This window comes from Euwallacea fornicatus, chromosome 11 (genome assembly GCF_040115645.1).
Source record: "Euwallacea fornicatus isolate EFF26 chromosome 11, ASM4011564v1, whole genome shotgun sequence".
Classification (NCBI taxonomy): Eukaryota; Metazoa; Arthropoda; class Insecta; order Coleoptera; family Curculionidae; genus Euwallacea; species Euwallacea fornicatus.
The window spans coordinates 423,011-441,222 of NC_089551.1; the positions used below are offsets into that span (position 1 = coordinate 423,011).

The 18,212-nt window shown below is 46.2% G+C and overlaps 4 protein-coding genes and 1 long non-coding RNA gene across 9 annotated transcripts; 1 reads left to right on the top strand and 4 right to left on the bottom strand.

Annotated features, from left to right (window-relative positions):
* Window positions 1-35: 35 nt before the first annotated feature.
* Window positions 36-2,751, bottom strand: PIG-G (phosphatidylinositol glycan anchor biosynthesis class G). Its single transcript, XM_066287743.1, has 3 exons — window positions 2,046-2,751; window positions 1,838-1,990; window positions 36-1,701 (listed from the first exon to the last, which is right to left on the bottom strand). Exons 1-3 carry the CDS (start codon window positions 2,641-2,643, stop codon window positions 53-55), a joined length of 2,400 nt encoding a protein of 799 aa, XP_066143840.1. The 5' UTR covers window positions 2,644-2,751; the 3' UTR covers window positions 36-52.
* Window positions 2,752-3,034: 283 nt separating this feature from the next.
* LOC136342188 (probable chitinase 2) lies at window positions 3,035-6,724 on the bottom strand. Its single transcript, XM_066287751.1, has 6 exons — window positions 6,368-6,724; window positions 4,537-4,701; window positions 4,288-4,483; window positions 3,931-4,234; window positions 3,675-3,878; window positions 3,035-3,626 (listed from the first exon to the last, which is right to left on the bottom strand). Exons 1-6 carry the CDS (start codon window positions 6,537-6,539, stop codon window positions 3,228-3,230), a joined length of 1,440 nt encoding a protein of 479 aa, XP_066143848.1. The 5' UTR covers window positions 6,540-6,724; the 3' UTR covers window positions 3,035-3,227.
* Window positions 6,725-7,772: 1,048 nt separating this feature from the next.
* Window positions 7,773-8,981, bottom strand: LOC136342192 (androgen-dependent TFPI-regulating protein-like). The gene is made up of 3 exons (XM_066287756.1): window positions 8,442-8,981; window positions 8,044-8,390; window positions 7,773-7,989 (listed from the first exon to the last, which is right to left on the bottom strand). The coding sequence occupies exons 1-3, from the start codon at window positions 8,628-8,630 to the stop codon at window positions 7,812-7,814; spliced, it is 714 nt and encodes a 237-aa protein (XP_066143853.1). The 5' UTR covers window positions 8,631-8,981; the 3' UTR covers window positions 7,773-7,811.
* Window positions 8,982-9,515: 534 nt separating this feature from the next.
* LOC136342176 (DNA mismatch repair protein Mlh3-like) lies at window positions 9,516-17,391 on the bottom strand. Of its 5 annotated transcripts, none has more exons than XM_066287734.1 (8): window positions 17,283-17,391; window positions 16,002-17,230; window positions 14,872-15,923; window positions 14,598-14,816; window positions 14,019-14,276; window positions 13,648-13,959; window positions 12,077-12,250; window positions 9,518-9,862 (listed from the first exon to the last, which is right to left on the bottom strand). In XM_066287734.1, exons 1-8 carry the CDS (start codon window positions 17,370-17,372, stop codon window positions 9,765-9,767), a joined length of 3,432 nt encoding a protein of 1,143 aa, XP_066143831.1. In that variant the 5' UTR covers window positions 17,373-17,391; the 3' UTR covers window positions 9,518-9,764. The 5 variants fall into 5 exon arrangements, with proteins under 5 accessions (XP_066143835.1, XP_066143831.1, XP_066143834.1 ...); XM_066287736.1 differs by lacking the exons at window positions 9,518-9,862; window positions 12,077-12,250 and adding exons at window positions 13,276-13,395; window positions 13,444-13,592; XM_066287737.1 differs by lacking the exon at window positions 9,518-9,862 and having other exon boundaries at window positions 11,125-12,250.
* Window positions 14,175-18,212, top strand: LOC136342201 (uncharacterized). Its single transcript, XR_010732610.1, has 3 exons — window positions 14,175-14,306; window positions 14,368-18,051; window positions 18,114-18,212. It is a non-coding gene; the product is annotated as an uncharacterized lncRNA (long non-coding RNA).

Below are 18,212 nucleotides of genomic sequence, written 5' to 3' on the forward strand. Positions count from 1 at the left end.
CCCTTAAATTGGTTAGGTGACAAAAAAAATTACTATTTTATTTCAACATTATTTAATAAATAATCAATTTGTTTATATGCCAAATAACTATTTGTGCAAACAAAAAAATTGTGTGCACACTTTCAACTATGAGTTTTGGAGCAAATACTGACCACACAAATAAGTGATGCCTAAAGCTGAAGGTGACAAGGCAGGTGCTTAATACTACCGAAGCTCGCAAAGCCAATAATATGGCCCAGAATTGCTTTTGAGCCTTTAGATTCAATTGCTTGAAAAGTATCAAGTAAAACAGCACTGGAAGAGCATAAGTGTGTGCTAAAACTTGCATCACCACTATTGAAGGGTAATAATTATTAAGTCCTACATAGCCTACTGCAACGTCAACTGTTGCTAGGGAGTTTCTGTGCCCCTGTAGGAAATAGAAAGTGTTGGAAAATATGTAGATGGCAATAGATGAGGTAGTCACTTTTTGAAACATGTCCGAGACAATGTGGGCAACATAGAAGGTTATAGATATTAGAATGACATTGTGGGGCTTTAACAAAAGGGTTGAAATTAGGATCCAAAGATGGATGATTGGGGTGCCCCAGAGGAGCTTTTGAATGAAAATTAAAACCCAGATTAATTGGCCTAAAGAGGCACTGTGGAAAGGGAGAGATTTGAGGAGGAAAATCAGACACAAAATCAGTACAGTGATTAAATTTTTCTTGAAGTTATTCTGAGAATAGAGTATAGAGAGAACTAAGAATAAACTGAAAACAAAAAAAGTTTGATGGTACAAATAATTGTTCTTGGAATTTAGTAAATTGGCCCAATTATTGTCATTTTGAACTGTGGTTTCTATGGTTGAGTTTAAGTCCATGCTAAAGCGCAGACACAGTAGGGCTATGATAAGGCTTAAACCATTTAGTGATAATTCAATTAATCCAAAAAGGACTATTTTGGCGCCTTTCTGAGGCTGCAAGAGCTGGACTAAAAGCAGGGTTACACTAAAAAACGTCCAAAAATAGTGCTCTTCCTCAATGAAGCTTGTCGAGATGAATGTTAAAGGGTGAGAGATACATGTGGCTCCTGCAAATGCTTCAGTGGTGTTTAGGAGCTCGTAATGCAGCCTTGAAAATCTAGTGATTTTATATAAGATATAAATAACTAATAGAATAACATTTACAAGGAGAGTTGCTTGAAATAAGGAAGAAATTGTCACTGCAAGGATGAGTGCAGGCTCCCAAGAGCTTGTGTGAAGCCCCAGCGCTGTTGCAAATAAACACAATGAAATTCCAACTAATAGGAGACTTGAAATCCACATTAAAGTTATATTTTGCTTGCTTGAAGCTTCATATAACATCTCATTAATAGCATCTGAGCAATTCTCATAAGCACTTAATGCAGCATGTCCTAAGCTTGGTTGATTAGAAAATAAATACTTTTCATGAAGTTTCTGGGCTTCTTCATGACAGTCTGATTCAGTCTTTATCAGCAAAGTTTCTAAATTGTATCTAACGGCATAAAGATACTCAGGTAAGGTTAGTACATTTAAGAAACTCCTTTGTAATTTCCCAATGCTTGACGATGGGATCTTGAGGCCCAACAATATAGCTAAATTAACAGGAATGTCTGTTTGCTTGAATGAGGAGTTTTGGCAGTTGAGGCCTAGGGCTATTAGAGGGACAGTAACTTCTGGATGAGAGGTGCCCCCATGGCCTGAAATGTATTACTTTTAGTGGTGCTATCATTTTGGACTGTAGCAGGACCATCCGTGTCAGGATGAAAAGCTCAAGTCAATTTTCCTTGGTTCATATATCAAAATGACAGACAATGGTCCTTAGTTTGTTCATACCTCCTGCATCCCTCATCCCATGATCTCCAGTTACCAAAATCAGAGCATCCGCAACCTTTGTATAAATCTTATATATTACTTCGTCCATTTCTTTTAGTTTTAGAGGTATGTTTTCAGAGAAGGGACCTAACACATGGCCAATGTGGTCAAGTCCTAAAACTCCCTTCCGTTAACGCCATTCAAATTACATTAGTTAAGTATTTCGCACCTAAATAGTGCAAAATCATAACATCCCAATTGAGCCTCTCCAACTCCACCTCAACATTCCGAGTAACATTATTGTCAACCTCACTAAAATCCCACACAAAGAATGAAGAAGTCCCTTCAGAGTGTGTAAAAAAACCTGGAAATAGTTTCTCCCACGTATTGTCCCCATAAAACACTATCTGCAAGCCCTTGGCCTTAGCACTGTGCAGCCACGAGTCACTCAAGACTTCTGAGGAAGCCAAATTCCTCACGACATCGAGGTATTGGGGCACGCTGCCTGTTGTCAAGGCTTTAATCCTCGGTAAAGTAACTGTGGGGCTCTCTACTGATACCTTACTGAGACATCCTTTCTGGTGCATCAGCGCTGTGGTCAGGGGCATTAGCTGTGGAGTCACAAAGTCCCAGCGAAGAGCATCGATTACCATCAGGATTGTTTTGTTGAAGCGCGATTTGTAGAATTGTGAAGAATTTACGGGGGTGTTTGCGATGTATTCGGGGGGGTTGTTGGCGAAGGGGGAGGTTGTTGTTGGAATGGGGAAGAAGCCATAGAGAAAGAGGGCGAGGGATGATGAGAGCAAAAGACCGTCGAGGAGGAGCATTGCTTCATCGGGTTTCAAACGGGGATTCCGGCTTAGGGAGTTATTTGTTGTTGGGGGATATTAGTGTTGAATGTGGATTATGCCATTTCCTGGAAAAATCAAGACGAATGATAATACGTTTACATTACGACAGATGTCTCACCTGTACAGGATTCTCTCTTTTACAGTTCCACGTTTGACACTTCAACGCTAGATGGCGAAACTTGCACAACTACAACTGCGTGGTAAACGAGGATTCATTGTACGTGATAGTAGTGAGATAACAGGTGAGTTCAGAAAGTAATTATTGTTGAAATGTACATTGTGCCCCATTTTCTGCGAGGAAAACCGTCACGTACCCCTCTGGTTTTTCGTTTGCGGTGGCTTTTAACGCGCATTGAGAAAATAACTCTCCTTCGTTAACATCTAACATCATTCTTTATTAAACCTTCAAGTATAATAAAAATCTCGAAATCGATGAATCTGCCGCTCATCTCGAATACAAAGACTTAAATTACTATTCACACGTTTAAATCTCCAACCGCAAAGTCGAAGTCAAAGTACTCCCTACAGCTTCACTTAACCTAATCTTAAAAAAGGAACATTCAGAGCAGCCGCGAGACCAAACAGCTTATGATTACTGAAACTGCAAGTGCAACCCCGAGGGCTCCGCTTTTATGTCCCGCTTTCTCCTTCCTCATGATGCTGTTTCTGATCTCCTCGAGCGCCTGCACGATGCTCTTGTTAATCGAACGCATCAACGGAAAATTCTGCGGTCCCTGTTCGTCGGACGAGGCGCAATCTCCGTGAAAATCATCCGTGTCCACTGACCAGACCATGATCCCTCCCAAGTTATTTTCCATGGCAAATTGGACCTTCTCGAAGATCGATCTTTCATCGTCGTAGGTGATCAATTGGGCCCCCCTGACGGCGAAAGGGGTGCGGCTTTCTGGGTCCCAATACTTCCTCCATGGGGCGGTTTTGTTCTTCAGTTCTAGACAAATCTAAAACGACGCTCGTCTCCCGCTCTCGAAGGGACATGTGAGACTCACCTCGTTGTACCCCATGAAGCCACTCTCCCTGGTGAGAGGGCCTTGGAACCCGACGCTAGTAGAGACCATACCTAACCTCGGTTTTCGCACCGAGCCCGGCTCTATCGGTTCGGGGAGCATGAAGGTTCTTCCATACAGCGGAACCCCCAAGACGAGTTTGTTCATTGGAGCTCCAAGTTTGATCATGTAGTTGATGGTAAATTCCTTCATGAAAACTGTTGTGTACTCGACAAAAAGGATATCAAAGACAACTTACGACGTTCAAAACGTCAGTGGAGCGCAACGGGGCGTTAGCCCCCGTCTTCTGGTCCCACGCCCCGTGGTAGTCGTAGCACATCACATGGATGAAATCGAGATACACTCCCAAGCCCTCGACGTCGTAGGCAATGTCGATGGTGTCTTTCCCCGCCCCAAAGGCAGCCGTGAGCAGAAGGTTGTGCTTTCGGAAGGCCGCCTTAAGCTCCTTGACCAGCAGCAAGAAGTTGAATTTGTCTTCGGAGGAGCCCCCTCTCTTCCCCGGAAACTCCCAATCCAAATCCAAACCGTCGAAGTTGTACTTTCTGCAAATCAACAACGAATCTCTCAGTTCGTTCGAAACCAAGGAAGAACGCACCTGATGAAATCCACAGAGCTGCTGACGAATTTGCTTCTCCTGGAGGGTTCCGCGGCCAGTTTTGAATAGTTCGCAGACCCCTCGTTCCAACCTCCAATCGCCAGGGAAACTTTGAGGTGTGGATAACGCAGTTTTAGAGTGGTTATCCTCTGGTAGCCCCCTTTGCCGTAGTTTTCGGTCAGATCCTGCCAAGGGTCTAAGCGGACGCGAGCGTTAACAAATGCTGCCTGCTTTAAGGGAGGTATTTACCCAAGGATTTGATGGAGTCCTCGCTCGGGTTGAGCCCCGCGAAAGAGTAGATAATGTGGGTGCAGAATGAGGGGTCGAGGTTTTCTATTGTGAAGGCGCCCTTGTCAGGGCGGTAGACTGCCCATGTGCCGATGTAGCATACGACGACTTTGCCGTGAGCGGGGCCTTAATAGGAAACAAGTTAAGTGCCAAAAAAGCACAGTTCTCAAGCTCCTAAAGAGTTTTTTCTTTAATGTCCTGAACTAGTAATAATGTGCTTTCACTTTTTTTTCCCGTGGAAGAAATTTCATGGTTCCTCTCGGTGCTTACAGCTGGTTTTTGCGCTTGTTAGCGAGAGAGTGAGAAGTTGCCGATTGACATAGTTCCGTCGAAGGCGCGGCAGATGCTCTGGGGTCCCGTCAGCTGCCCCGAAAGGCCACTTTCATCTGCGCTACGCGGGATCTTGACCGATTCTATAATTGAATTTAAGGCAGCCCCCCAACGCGATTGTTGGACAGGGGAGAGAGAAGGAAAGGGCTACGCAGGAAGGTGAAGGCGGCCTAAAAGTCGGGATTTTTTCGGGGAAGTACCGAAAGCGGGACACGTGGCGGCAGCCTGCCGCCAAAATTTCGGATTTTAGGCTCAAGAGAGAGTTTTTTTTTCTTTCAATTATCAATTTTCAATTTCGATTTTATTGAGGGGATTTCAGTAAAACAATCAATAAACATCTTCAATGCGCGTTTTTACGTTCTCTCCGGTTTCGTTCGTCCGACGAAGGTTTTTTTTTTTTTTTAATCTAAACAACAGGAAGTTTTGGAATTTTCCCGTGCCTCGGCGGTCGTTTCGAAGCCGCAAGTGTTGCGTCATCGCCGCAAGAGACCGCTACCGGCACCTCGCGCGTCGGTAGGCAACCAAGCGTGCATATTTTTGAACCTTCGCAGGCGCTTTTTTGCCCAAATTTTGGACAACGAAATAGCTGCCGCGAGGCAATTCGCTTCGGTATTCGATCAGTTGAAACGCTTAATATCGCACTCCTTTGCATTCGGGACGCACCGGGTAGCGCATTTTTCATTAAAAAATATATATAAAAAAATAATAATAATAATAAGAAATTGAAACCTTGGAGAGCTCGCTGCGCGGGGGCTGTTTTGAAATGACCTTTACCCCGCAAGAGGGCACCACCAGGGCGCACGCACGCGCTGCGCGTACGCGTGCGTGCGACCCCGCGCACACAAAATTTAATCCCGGCCGCGGCGGCAAAACTCCACCAAACCAAGAACGGCGGAACGCGGCTCCCAGGTCCCAACTGGGGGCATCAGCCAGAACCGTGAGGATTAGCCGAAGCCTTCGGCGGCTTCACAAGGCCCATTAAGACACTCTGATTACCTAGGGCCCATCACACGGCTACGCTAATGGGCTCGCATTGGCGCCGACTTCCTACCGAAATCGAGGAATTTCCACGGTCAATTGGGAAAAGTAGCTGGTGACGTAACGGCGCGGAGAGATGCCGCGACATTTGCTCAGTTACGTCGGTCCTCCGACGGGGGCTTGCGAATTCGCTTTCTAACGCGATTCTGCGGCTGGAAAAAACCGAGAAACGCTTTTTGTCCGGAGCGGAGCGAATCGCTGCGGCTTTCCGACAGCGGCCAGATCCTCGTGATTAGCCCAGATTAATCACTGATCGAAAACTGCACGCTTTTTCTGAGTTACGGCCACGGTTTTCTCTCGATTAACGTTTTGCAACGGTCAGCCGAAACAAAAACCTGCTGCGAAACAAAACACTGATACCGCACGACCTTCTTTTGTCTTCGGCGATAGCTAACAAAAGACTGCACACTTCAACAGGGCCTACCTGTATTAGTTTGAGCACCTCCGGGACCAAACACCGCCACCAGTACCGCACACGACCCAATAAGGCAGTTTGCCCACGTACGCGACATATTTAACGCAGGATTAATGCGCCGCAGGCTCGTCGAGTTCTTCAGCAGGAAACGGCGAATTTTCAACTGAAAATTCTGCGCCATCCAAAGGCCGTCAAACGAGGCGCTAACTCGCTTGGCGTCTCTCTTCGACCCGTCCGTGGCGGCCGGTGAAAGCGAGAGGGAGCAGACTTGTTGGTGGAGGCTAAATGGGTTCCTTGTACCTTTCACTTGCGAGATATGACTCGCGAGGTGCGGTGAATTGGTTTCGATTCGGTACCCTTTGGCTCGTTATGCATACGGTTGGTGTGGGGCCCACCTGGAGCTAGTGGACATGCGTCGATTCTTGCGGCTGTCGCTACGCCGTTGGAATTACGCAGGGTGGTAGCGAAGGGACACGCGGCAGCCCCAACGGACCCCGAAGGTAAAAATTTACGGCAAATATCGGCAACGTGTCGTACGCGGTTCCTTGCCACGTCCACTGCGATGTCGTGGCACTTCGGACCACGTTTCTGACCATTAGGTGGGGCCACGAAAGGTAGACGGCGAAGACGCGTTACATCTGGACACTCGAGGCTTGAGGCACTTCCAGGGGCCCTTCGCGCGCTCGTTCGGGGCGCAAGGGCGGCCCCAGGTGCACCTTTCCGCTTGGCGCCCGCCTTAAGGGCATTTGCGAGGTTTTACTGAAGGAAATTCAGTAAACGGACAATGTCGATGTCGTGACGGCTAAAATTTGACAGGAGGAAACGGCAGAGAGCGCGCGTCAAAAAATCGATCCAAAATGGCCGCTGGAAGCTCGGAGTTGCGCAATTTCGATTTCATCATTAAAGCTTTCAAATGAGCGTTTGTGATTGGTTGCAACTTCCGATTGAATAACCTGAAACTGGAGATGCGGCCTCGCTTGCGCGCGCCGAAACTCGGCGCCGTGCGGGGCGCGTCAACTTTGTCGGACCGTCGCGCTCGGTCGGCCGACGTTGCCGCCGCAAAATGGCCGCCAATTTAGACGCGAAATTAGAAAATGGTTACCACCAAAAATTCTCGAAGACGTTCCGCGAAAAGTGACAAATCTCTTGAATAAATGTTGCGGCATCGGGTTGCGTCACGGCAAATGCACGAAAACTTCCCGACGAAACCGAATTGGAACACCAAACCGAGGCACTTTTGACACCCCCATCGCTTGCGTTAACCACGGTTATATCATCGGCATGGCGATTGGAAAAACTCCAGACCATAACGAAACGGCTAATGTAATAATGATAATTGCAAGGCAAATAACCACTTCGGGGCTTCGTTCTTTACGGTAAACCCTCAAGGGAATGGAGGAAATTGACGGCGAAATCCATAAATAACAAAAATATATTACGAGAGAGATTAACGTTAATCAGCCTTGGTCCTCCTCTTTCTGTACTTGAAGTCTTCGATGGCAATCCCGAGCTTCATCACCATCGCCGAGACGAAATAGGTCGAGAGAACAAATCCGATCCTCTCGGGCCAATTGAGGACGTGGAACAGCCCGTACATGAACCTCCCGTAGACAAAGTAGCTCAGGAAGAACCTGCAACAGCCCTCAAAATCGTCGAGAACTCTCGCGAAATACCCAAGAACCTACACTGCATCGTAAACCACAGTGAGGGCCGTCAGTGCCCCCAGCGCGCTCCTAAAGGTGGGCAGCAGCTGGTTGGCAATGAGCACCTCCACCACGAGGAAAACCAGCACGTTGGTGTGCAGGGAGTGGTTGAGCCATTGGGGGATGTATTCGTCGCACACCTCCGGAAACACCCACTCTCGGTTGATCGAGTACACCCCCCAGAACGTTGCCGATACGAAGACCGAACAAGGGAACACCAAGCTGGCGAACAAAAACCCCTTGCACCTGTTTATGAGGCCCCCCATGGGGGAGTGCCGAGGAAGGCAGTCGTGGAGCATCGCAAGGGAGAAGTAGAGGGTCTGGAGCATCTGCAATACTTTAGGAGTGAATTTAACAGAGACGCAATCCTGGAAAATCACCATATTCCAATTGGTGAAAAACATGGCGGCGAAGTCTGTGATGTTGGCGATGCGGGGATCGAAGTTGTGGAGCCTGGCTCGCTCCACGCGAGCGTGCACCTCATGCGCATAGAAGAACACATACAGGTGATGCAGGAGGAAGGCTCCGTGGCACAGGGGGCCCAGCACCGCTCTCAACTGAAGTGGCATCGTCGCTTATCTACCCCCAGGGAGAGATTTACCTGGCGTAACTCGCACTGGAGCACTGAACCGCCACTACTAAGACGCCGGCAAGTACGCGTCCGCTAATAAATAATAATAAATGGATCCATCATTTTTTTTGATCCGGACCGCGCGTTATTACGTCAAAAATGCGCGAAGTATCTGTGAAAAGGTTGCTAACGAAGCTAAAAAAATCGGCGAGTGTTTATCTGAGACCCGTCTGGAAAGCCGAACAAGTCCGGGTTAACGGGTTATCTTGGACCCGAGAGATACCGTCCTTACAAGAGGACTATCAGACTTGTGACAAAGGGATTTTTGTCTAATTAACATACAGGGCGTTCCACGGGCAAAAATAGTACCTAATCGGTAAATAAACACATGTCCTGAAGTGCTCCCTGACGGAGGTACCTCGATGGTAGGTTGCGCTGATGATGTGCGCAAGGGTTGACCCCAATTAATTAGAGCGAATTCTAACAAAAGAAAAGTGAAAAACCTTTTCGATGCAGAACTGACCAGGCGCAATTGGAAAAAAATATTCTCGCGGAAAGATGTCAGTGGAATTGAACAGTTCTTTGACAAAATTTCCCTTTTATTATTGTGATGAACACTCGCGTTGATTTGTCCAAGAATAGTATACCTCCTCACCCTTCTGTGTTTCTGACACGAAGTGTTCAATTTCGTATGCGGACGCAGCAAATTGATTCGCCCAGGAAGTATCAGAAGCGAAATAAACCTCATCGCCCTTCTGCGTTCCTGATACGAAATTTAACATTTCGTATCAGGAACGCAGGAGTGCGACGAGGTACATTTGGATGGTTATTGAACCAATCGATCTGAACATCGATCATCGTAAATATAATGAAAGTGTCTGCAACGAACCATTCAATTCACCCGTGTAATAGAAAACAGTGTTGCCATCCGGAGAGAGTAGTCAGCAGGGTCGCCAGCGCGATGATGCAATCAGTTGAATCGCGTGTATTTGAGGTTGCCTACATCGACGTCTCGCGCTGCCACCATTTCGTCACAACTATTGACTTTGTTAATCTAGTAGCGGAGAAGTCCCATGAATAATACAAGGCATTATGATTCTTTATTTAGCACTAATTTATAATGGTCAAACGGTCAGCATAACGGCTTGGAGAAAATCGCGTCGAAGGATGACGATGTCCGTTTGCGAAGGGCGGTTATATATTCATCCCTCATCCCTGGGTACTTGTGGGCTGTGGTGATCCATGGCGTCAGGCATCCACGTGTGGGATGAAATAAAATAATAAGTCAAAATGGCCACAATGGCAACGTAACTTAACGTAATACATAAGGTTTAGTCGGGTTGGTGCGGGCCGGTTTTATTTGTTTATGTACATTTGTACACAACATACATATTTTCGTTGGAATTTTAGTGAGTGCAAGGAGAGGGCAATTAGGCGATTGATAAAGGCGAGTTAGACGGGCGGCAGTGGTTGGCTCCCAAGCAGTGCGCCGGCGCAGCGGTTCTCAGAAACGCGCCTCAATAACGCAAAATTTTCCTTCTTTTATGAATGTAAACGTGCAAGAATTACTTGCAAAAAGCGAAAACCGCCAAAATCGTTTTTTTCCGGACGTCTCCGTCGAAACGAACAACAAACTGCGTTCAAAAATGTAAAAAATCAAGGCGAGAAAAACGCGGGGAAATCTTTTTAAACGTGTCACGTGCCCGACACGTTTATGTGTTTCGCGAAACCAAAGATTCGCTACGTGCGAATAAATAACTACTTGAAAATGACAATCTGTCAATATCTCCTAAACCAGAAAAAACAGGCCCATTCACTTATGTAAAGCACCTTAGGTTACGCCTATGGATTTATCTCTCTTATGTTACTTTTCGTTATCTGCTTATGGAAACGTAATGATAATGTTACAACATCATTAAAGCATTTATTAAGAAACGGTCGTATCTTGGGCTGATATGTCATGCCCATTCAAGTATAGTTAGTTTACTGTGACCAAAGTCTGAGATTCGTTTGAAGCCAAAACTACCCTTAATAATGTATATTAGGTAAATTGACGGTATTACTTGTACGCCAATGATTTCTCTGCAGAATAAATGGTTTTGAGACCCTACTAGGCGAGCTTGGAACTCGGTTTCATTTAAAAATCTTCCTCTTACAGTTACACGAAAACCGTCCAATATTTTAACCCCAAATTCCTACTCTCGTGCTTTTGAGAAGTCGATAAGAGTTGTATTTTCGTTCGCATATAATTACGATTAGAATAGACACTCAAATACAGGGTGTGCCATTCAAAAAATTTAACTTTTGAAATTCACACTTTTTTGGGCGACCCTGTAGCCTTCTGAATAGTTTCAACGTACGCGTATCTCACAGCCATATCACGTGGCACATTCCATTTGAGAGTGAATAAAGGTACCTTGTAATTTTGTTGACTCACCCTGTATAATCACTACAAATCTAAATAGATTTGGAAAGAAAACAAATTAATTAAGGCAATTTTAATTGTTTTTATTGTTTATTGTTATGTCTGAGGAGAAAACCGTAAAAGACTGTTTTGGTGCAGGATCGGCCAGCCTAATCAGAAGAAATATTCCGTCGAAAAGACGTCAGGGGCGTACCACTTTTCTTCGCAAAGGTACGCGATGAATAGAATTATTTTTCTTATTGAAATATACCGTGTGTCCTAAAACACCTGTTAAAAGCGACGAATCCAAATCGAAATTAATATCTAAAGCGATTTTTGGGGGATTTAAAAATAACGATATCCGGAAAGGAAAAGATATGGTTGTTCCAGGGATCTTCTCTCTCCTCCCATACCAGGCTAGGTGTTTTGGGAATCCCAGCAGCAGCGGTGCATCCGCCGTCATCCCCTAGTCCGGTGTTATCATCAGAGGAGTCGGGGGAATTTTCCCCGTCGCGCTTTCGCCATCATATTATAATATCTCACTACAATCCCAGCCGCCTCCTTCGGGATCCCTCGAATCGAGTTCAGTGTGGTTCAAGTGGGTTTTTCTCCCCACCGAGATTCGTCGTCGTCCCCCTCCGAGAGGGGGCACTGTGTGTGTGGGTTGTGTCCGGTCCGTTTGAACCCCGGGAAAATTCCAGGGGGCTTTCCCACCCCCACCCATCCGTTTCCGATCCCGAATCATACGGGGGATATCCTTGAGATGGTTTTAAGTTGTCCTCCTGGTCAGTTAGGGGGGTTCCCAACTTCCCCGGTCCGGTTTTGATTTTCAGGGTGTATGGCGTTGTATTGTCGGGGGGGATTCACAGATCTTCATGGAGCGGCGCGAGAGGTAGATGGACGGATAGCACCACACAGTCGACCCGTGAGCGAGTGTGTGTGTGTGCATGCGTCCGTGGTTAAATAGGCTGCGCGGTTCCCAAGGCGAATGGCGGGAGAGGGAGGGGGTGGGGTGGGGGTAGTGCATATATGTTACTAACCTGAACACCTGTCGACACAGTTGGCGGAGAAGGAATCGAATACTTTCGGTGCGCGGTCACCCCCCGCCCATCCACTTGTCAACCACGTCGAACGTCGCTTGACCTCGGTGATCGATCGGAGGAGCGTAGACCGGCGCGCCACCGAACCATTTCGATATGGAGTGTTTGAAAGCCCTACATAAGTTGCGTATTGAATTGATGGCAGACATCCTGTATATATTTTTTTATTAATGTTTCGGTGCAACAGTATCAAAAGCAGTAAAAAAAACGAACGTGTAATAATTATTAAATTGCAAATAGAACACGGCCGTGTGCGAAACATTAACGCTGTCCCTTAACACACCGAGCTGCGGCAATCTCATGGAAATGGCGAATGCGTCGGGCAAAAAAACAGACTTCACTCACGTTTATCTCGTTATTCCAAACTAATGCGATAAAGTAATTGCACCTGTTAATAGGAGGAGGTTAACTAGACAATACATATTACGATAATTAAATCGATTTGTCATGAGTCTGATGGTCTCCTTGTGAAACCCATCCAGACAGCCAGACAAGTCCGGGTTAGCGGGTTATCTTGGACCCGAGATATCGTGCCTACATAACAGCACCAGTTATGCAAATTGTTGTTGAATTCGTTGGGGAAAAAACGGGGGATGGGGGCTTGATTGGAGCTCTGTCGCAATCGGGTCGTTATCTTTGTAATTCCGACAGAAATAACAAAAATTTTACTGTACAGAGAGCTTATAAAACAAGCTCGACTTTAAATGGCCTCTACTCGGACCCGAAACGATCAGACGGGCAGTGTTGTCATTGCCGCTCCGATAAAAAAAAAACAGAGCGCAGGCCCTAAATGCGCCATGCAAATGGCCCGTGTGGGACGCGCTGTGGCATTAAAGACGCGACAACATTGTAAATGGACGCCATTGTGTCGCTAACTGTCATTAATCAAAACTGAAAGAACTCGTGGAGTTTTTTTTTTTAATCTTAAAATCCTGTCGCGAATTCAACAATCGCTCTAATAAATTTAATATATCGACGGGACGACGACTGTATTTTTCGCCGAACGTCCCGCAATCCAGCAAAAACTCGAAAAATGAACGAAACCTAAATGCGCCGTTGCCAATTCTACTTTCAGGATACCTTGGGAGAGTTTCTCGAAATCACAGCTGCTGTCAGTGGCAATGAAACTGCAACGTTGCGGGCGGGAAAACGAGCGCCATTTTATTGCTCAGACGAATTCGTTCGTACACCTCAAAAAGCCAATAAGAGCTATCTAGAAAAATCTAAAGCCTCAACTTCCACAAATTGACCTTCCTGACCTATAAAAACCTCGAATTAAACAAAACCTCCTCAGAGCAACGTTTCACCTCGAAGGGGGGCACCTTGCAGATGCTGAGCAAAGGGGCCAAAGTGGGTCTGCCGTGGGCACACTGAAAGGGCAAGGTGCACCTGGACAACTCATCGAGCAATTTGCAACACACTTTTTCTGTTAATACGTCTCCGAACTTGATTGCCCCTTCATGATTCCAATAAAGGAAACTGCCTCTCGAACGTACTTACGGTAGACTTACCTCGACAGGCCTTCATGCTGATCACCGCCTGCAGTACTCGAGGCACCACCCTTCCAGTTGAGCCTCGCTTGTCCTTCAAGTCGTCCAGCAGATTTTTGACCAAACTATTTACATCCCTATTTATCGCATCAACATCAAATTTCTCCCTTATGCACAATGGTACACCTGTCACTTGAACCCCATTTCTGAAAAACTCTAGGCCCAGTCCTAGGGTTTCAATGTACTTCCTGTGCCTCCACAACAGTCCCACATCGTGCTCGGGCAAGGAAATCAATAGTCGCCCTTTGTACACCGCTTGGACCCCCTTATATTCTATTCAAAAGCACTGGGTAAAATTCATTAATCCTTTACGTTAAGCATCTAATAGAAACCTCGCAAATATTTCTCAAGCAGCACCCGCTCATGGACGGCGTGCTGGTCAAACAGCACCAGCAAGTCTCTGTTTTGATCATACACCACAATGAACTTGCAATCAAGCTGACCAATTACTGTGAAGTAGCTGAACGAGTGGTTATTGAAATTCAGGGGCTCTAAAGGGGTCTTGAGGTGGGCGCGCTTGAGATTCGGCACGCAGCGCTCGAACTGTCGCGACTTGTCCCTGTAGATTTCCTCGAAAAACTGTTTGGGATCTTTAACATTTTTATTAGTTAAGTAGTCAAGTGATGGACGGTGCTGATGCATGGTGACTCACTAAGCGGATTTTATTAGAAAATTAATTAGACTTCACCAATTTGTCGAGAAAACACCACCGATAGAAATAGCGCCTGTACCAAACCCGGAAGGGCAGCGTTAAGATTTGACGCCCCAATTAGTCATCAAAAAAATTCAAAGCGGGAACGCAGTGAGTGGTATGAACGGACATTTTCTCGAATATTTTCTACAGTTTTCTCGAGTTATTTCTCACTCCAACCCATGCTTCGCTCTTGAATTATTATACCAAACAACCTTACCGTCAGAAATGAAATTCTGCCATTTGACCAACATGGGCTCGTCTCTGTAGCCCTCCAAAATCATGTTGTGCAGCCTTCCTTTGCCCTTCTGACTCAAAGTTTTGTCCACCTTGTCACGCTCCACCATGACGGGCGAGAACCCTTTGGGCACGAAATCGAGACGCTCGGCGAAATCGAACTTCGTTTGGGTGTTTGCGGGCGTTTTGGCCGTCACCATTCCTATTTCGAGCTTCATCTATTATAGGGCTCATGAGTATAGAAATGAAGATATTACCGGTGCGCTTGTTCAGGAAAAACTTCTTTCCGTGATCATTGAAGTGCCTCAGCCACTCATTACGGGCATCCACGACAATCCTGCTTTTATCGCTCAAAGAGGGGCTCTCTTGCTGCATCTCCATCCTCTCCTTCGCGTCAACGAGGCACCCTTCGGGAGGATTGTTGTCGGGACAAACGAGTCCGAAATCGGCCAAATCGCACAACTCATTCAAACGCTCGTCGCTTTGTTGTTGCGGCTTCGATCCTTCCGAGGGACAGATATTAGGAGATAATCCTTGAGTCTCGGGGTTGTACCAACTAGGGCTTCTTACTGCCATTGGCGGCTCCAATTGCTCGGAATAAAACTGAGTTGCCAAAGGTCCGTGATCGTGTAAGTTATCAGACCATTGAGGGAAACTACTGCAAGGGTGAGCAAAACCACGAGGCTGACAGTTCCAACAGGGCATATTCCATTGCACATGGTCGGGGAAACAGGGGGAAGAAATCGTTTTCTTTTTTTGAAAATAGGGGCTGGCTTGCACCGCTGAACCTAAATGCCCCTTGAAGCTAAACATCAACTCTCCAGGCTTGTACCGGCAAAGTTTCAAAGCTTGGAACTGCATTATGTCGCTGTATTGTACGTTGTTTTTCTTCTTTCCTGTGAAGACGCACTCATCATGATCCACAGCGTTAAAGAGTATTGTGTAATCATCGCGTATTTGTGGCTTGTGTGCGGACTTTTCCAGCTCCGTTTGCAAGCTCTTGAGCTTGCCAAAGCTGGTTGAACCTAATTTGTTATTGCAAAAATGCGAAGGAAAATGCCCCGTCTCGTCCCGCAGAGGTGCGATCACGTTTGTGTCTTTGACTCTTCGCTTCTTAAAGTTGACGCTAACGGACATGGTGGTATCGATCCCCTTCTCACAGTCCCGCACATTATTTTCAAAGAGATAATTGGTTTCTTCGATAGTCTCCATGCTTATGTCAGGTTTTTCAAGGCCCCGGTGTACCTGCGTGGACTTCAGGAACATGTCCATTATCAACCCCTTGCCCTGCTCCTCATTGGTGTCCAATCTATATTAATGAAATACGTCTCTGGCGGTCCTCACACTTCGACAATGACAATGATCATGGTAAAAGCTGTGTGCTTACCGAGAGTAAGTTGATTTCTGATCAAATTCCATCTCCGCGCAAGGCCTGCAGTTCTCCGATGGCCACGCTGCAACGCCGCCAGGCTTCTTCATGATCGATTTAATCTTCCCCTGCTTTTGACTCTCCACAACCTCTTCAGAATCTTGAAATTCATAGTCAGGTGATGGCATTTCCCCTGCGACTCTCCTCACTTTCCTTTTAAGGCTCATTTTCTCGCTGCTCGTTTTCCTTTTAAACGCGCTGACCTCCACCGCTCCCCTCACTTGAGAAACCCCCAAATTCACTTTCTCCCTTACTCTCACAATACTTTTTTTGCCTTCCTCCTTTTCCGGCCCAAAAAAAGACTTCCCAAGCTTCTCAATGCAGGCCAGGACCAAATCCCAACAGGTAAAGTCAACTTCACATCTTGAGGGCCTTGAGACGAGATCCACACAAGCTTGGGGGCACTTAATGTTCATGACAAATACTGGATAACTTCTCACTTGATGCTTTAGCCGTCGCCCAGCAAAACTTTTCCCCACCTCTCTCAGCACTTTTGGGCTGTTAACCGGGCGTTTATTCACATACACAAACTGATATTGCTTGGTCAGCCCGAATTCCTTCTGAATTAGGAGCTGCACGGTCAACTTCCCCTTGGAAACTTTAAGAAGAGTGAAGCTCCCTGATAGTTCCGGGTGTAAGTGGCGCAAGGCTCCAAGGATGTCAGGCCTTTTGGGGCTGTCCAGAACCAGTTGCCCTGTGACGTCGTTTCTTAACGTAAACGACGTTTGCGGATTGATTATTACTAAAGCTTCCAGCCGTCTTTTGACTTCCTCAAGTTCGATTTCAGGAACAATCCTTTGTTGCCTCACTGGAGCTGTACTGAGCCACCCCAATATCGTAACAGTAGTTCCCTGGCTAGGCCTCAATTTCACTGAGAGCACTTCCTGATTTTGCTCCTTCAAAGTTTTACTATAAGTTTCCTCGGAAAGGTAATGCCTAGAGCTCACAGTTATGAGCTTGCACATCTCGGCAATACTAGCCAAGGATTCGCCCCGGTAGCCGTGAGTCTTCAGATCCTTCTCCAACTGCTTCAGAGAGTGACATTTGTTGGTGGAGTAGCGCTGACCCACAAGACTCATATTAGCCTTGGTAATGCCTTCCCCGTTGTCTGCCACCTGGAGTTTGAAAGTGAGAAGGTTCAAGCGGACCGCGATGGAGGTGGATTTGGCATCCAGGCTATTGCAAACCTAAACAATTTGAAGCTTTATTTAAGTAAATTTCGGTGCTGTTAGGGAGTACCAGCTCGAACACACATTGGGCCACAGTACTGATGTCAGAGGAACTGCGAATTCTGGATATAACCGGCGATTTCAGAAGTTTAACCTCCATTTTGAGAGACAAACTTGAATCGACGCGGAAACGAATCGAAGAAATTACAATGGGGTGGCCGGAAGTGACGTCACAACATAATTTCAATTGTTTGAAACAACATTGCAACTCACGCTTGCACTGTTGCCACGTTCCGCTTGACTTTTATTTATAACTTTTGTACGTCATCAGATATGCTCATAAAATTCGGTGTAGTTCCCGCACACATTTTAATTTTAACAAATCATAACGGATGGATTTTGGAAGATGGTTTAGTTAAACGCCAAGTAGACTATTTAATAGAGAGTAAATAGCAGGATGAGGCCATGCAGACTGGGATTTCAACAGCAGCTCGCCACATACCCATCATCTTTGAAAAGAACCGAATGTTCGGCATCTTGTCAGACACAAATTTCTAAGCGTTCCTGAAGCAATTACAGGAAGCTTGTAATTGCATTGAATTGGACGAAGGCTGCATCGACGTAACAATTGTGGATGGGTATAGGTGTCCGGACAAGTTCATAGTAAAGCAGCACCTTCTGCCCAACTTGGGAGTGGATCTACTGAACAGCAAGTTGGAGCAAAAACCAACCGGAATCAAAGCCAAGCGGTCTCTACGAGACCCTCTGGAACAACTACAAAGGGAAAGGAGATTTGATGTGTGTCAAACTGTTGGGACCGTAAGGATATGTAGAAAAGAGTACGTGTGCACTAATGTAGGTTGGTCCATCCTGGTTGATTATGATAAACTTTTGTTGTTAGGAGCAACTGGATTAGGGGTACAAGGCTTTGCTGGTGTATCTCTGAGGCTTCAATGAATACATGGAATTGTCTTTTTAGCTTAATGACAATAAATGGTCC

Bases quoted from the DNA above. Each gene is read 5' to 3' on its own strand.
- PIG-G (XM_066287743.1), bottom strand. From the start codon at position 2,643: ATGCTCCTCCTCGACGGTCTTTTGCTCTCATCATCCCTCGCCCTCTTT. The intron at 1,991-2,045 runs GTGCGAAATACT...AGGGAGTTTTAG, and splicing joins TATGATTTTGCACTATTTAG to GACTTGACCACATTGGCCAT. The intron at 1,702-1,837 runs GTATGAACAAAC...AATACATTTCAG, and splicing joins TGGGATGAGGGATGCAGGAG to GCCATGGGGGCACCTCTCAT.
- LOC136342188 (XM_066287751.1), bottom strand. From the start codon at position 6,539: ATGGCGCAGAATTTTCAGTTGAAAATTCGCCGTTTCCTGCTGAAGAAC. The intron at 4,702-6,367 runs GTAGGCCCTGTT...TTTCCTATTAAG, and splicing joins AGGTGCTCAAACTAATACAG to GCCCCGCTCACGGCAAAGTC. The intron at 3,627-3,674 runs GTGAGTCTCACA...GCGTCGTTTTAG, and splicing joins GCTTCATGGGGTACAACGAG to ATTTGTCTAGAACTGAAGAA.
- LOC136342192 (XM_066287756.1), bottom strand. From the start codon at position 8,630: ATGCCACTTCAGTTGAGAGCGGTGCTGGGCCCCCTGTGCCACGGAGCC. The intron at 8,391-8,441 runs GTGATTTTCCAG...AAAGTATTGCAG, and splicing joins TTTTCACCAATTGGAATATG to ATGCTCCAGACCCTCTACTT. The intron at 7,990-8,043 runs GTAGGTTCTTGG...GGGCTGTTGCAG, and splicing joins ACTGTGGTTTACGATGCAGT to GTTCTTCCTGAGCTACTTTG.
- LOC136342176 (XM_066287734.1), bottom strand. From the start codon at position 17,372: ATGGAGGTTAAACTTCTGAAATCGCCGGTTATATCCAGAATTCGCAGT. The intron at 17,231-17,282 runs GTACTCCCTAAC...CAAATTGTTTAG, and splicing joins CCCAATGTGTGTTCGAGCTG to GTTTGCAATAGCCTGGATGC. The intron at 15,924-16,001 runs GTAAGCACACAG...TCATTAATATAG, and splicing joins CAGAAATCAACTTACTCTCG to ATTGGACACCAATGAGGAGC.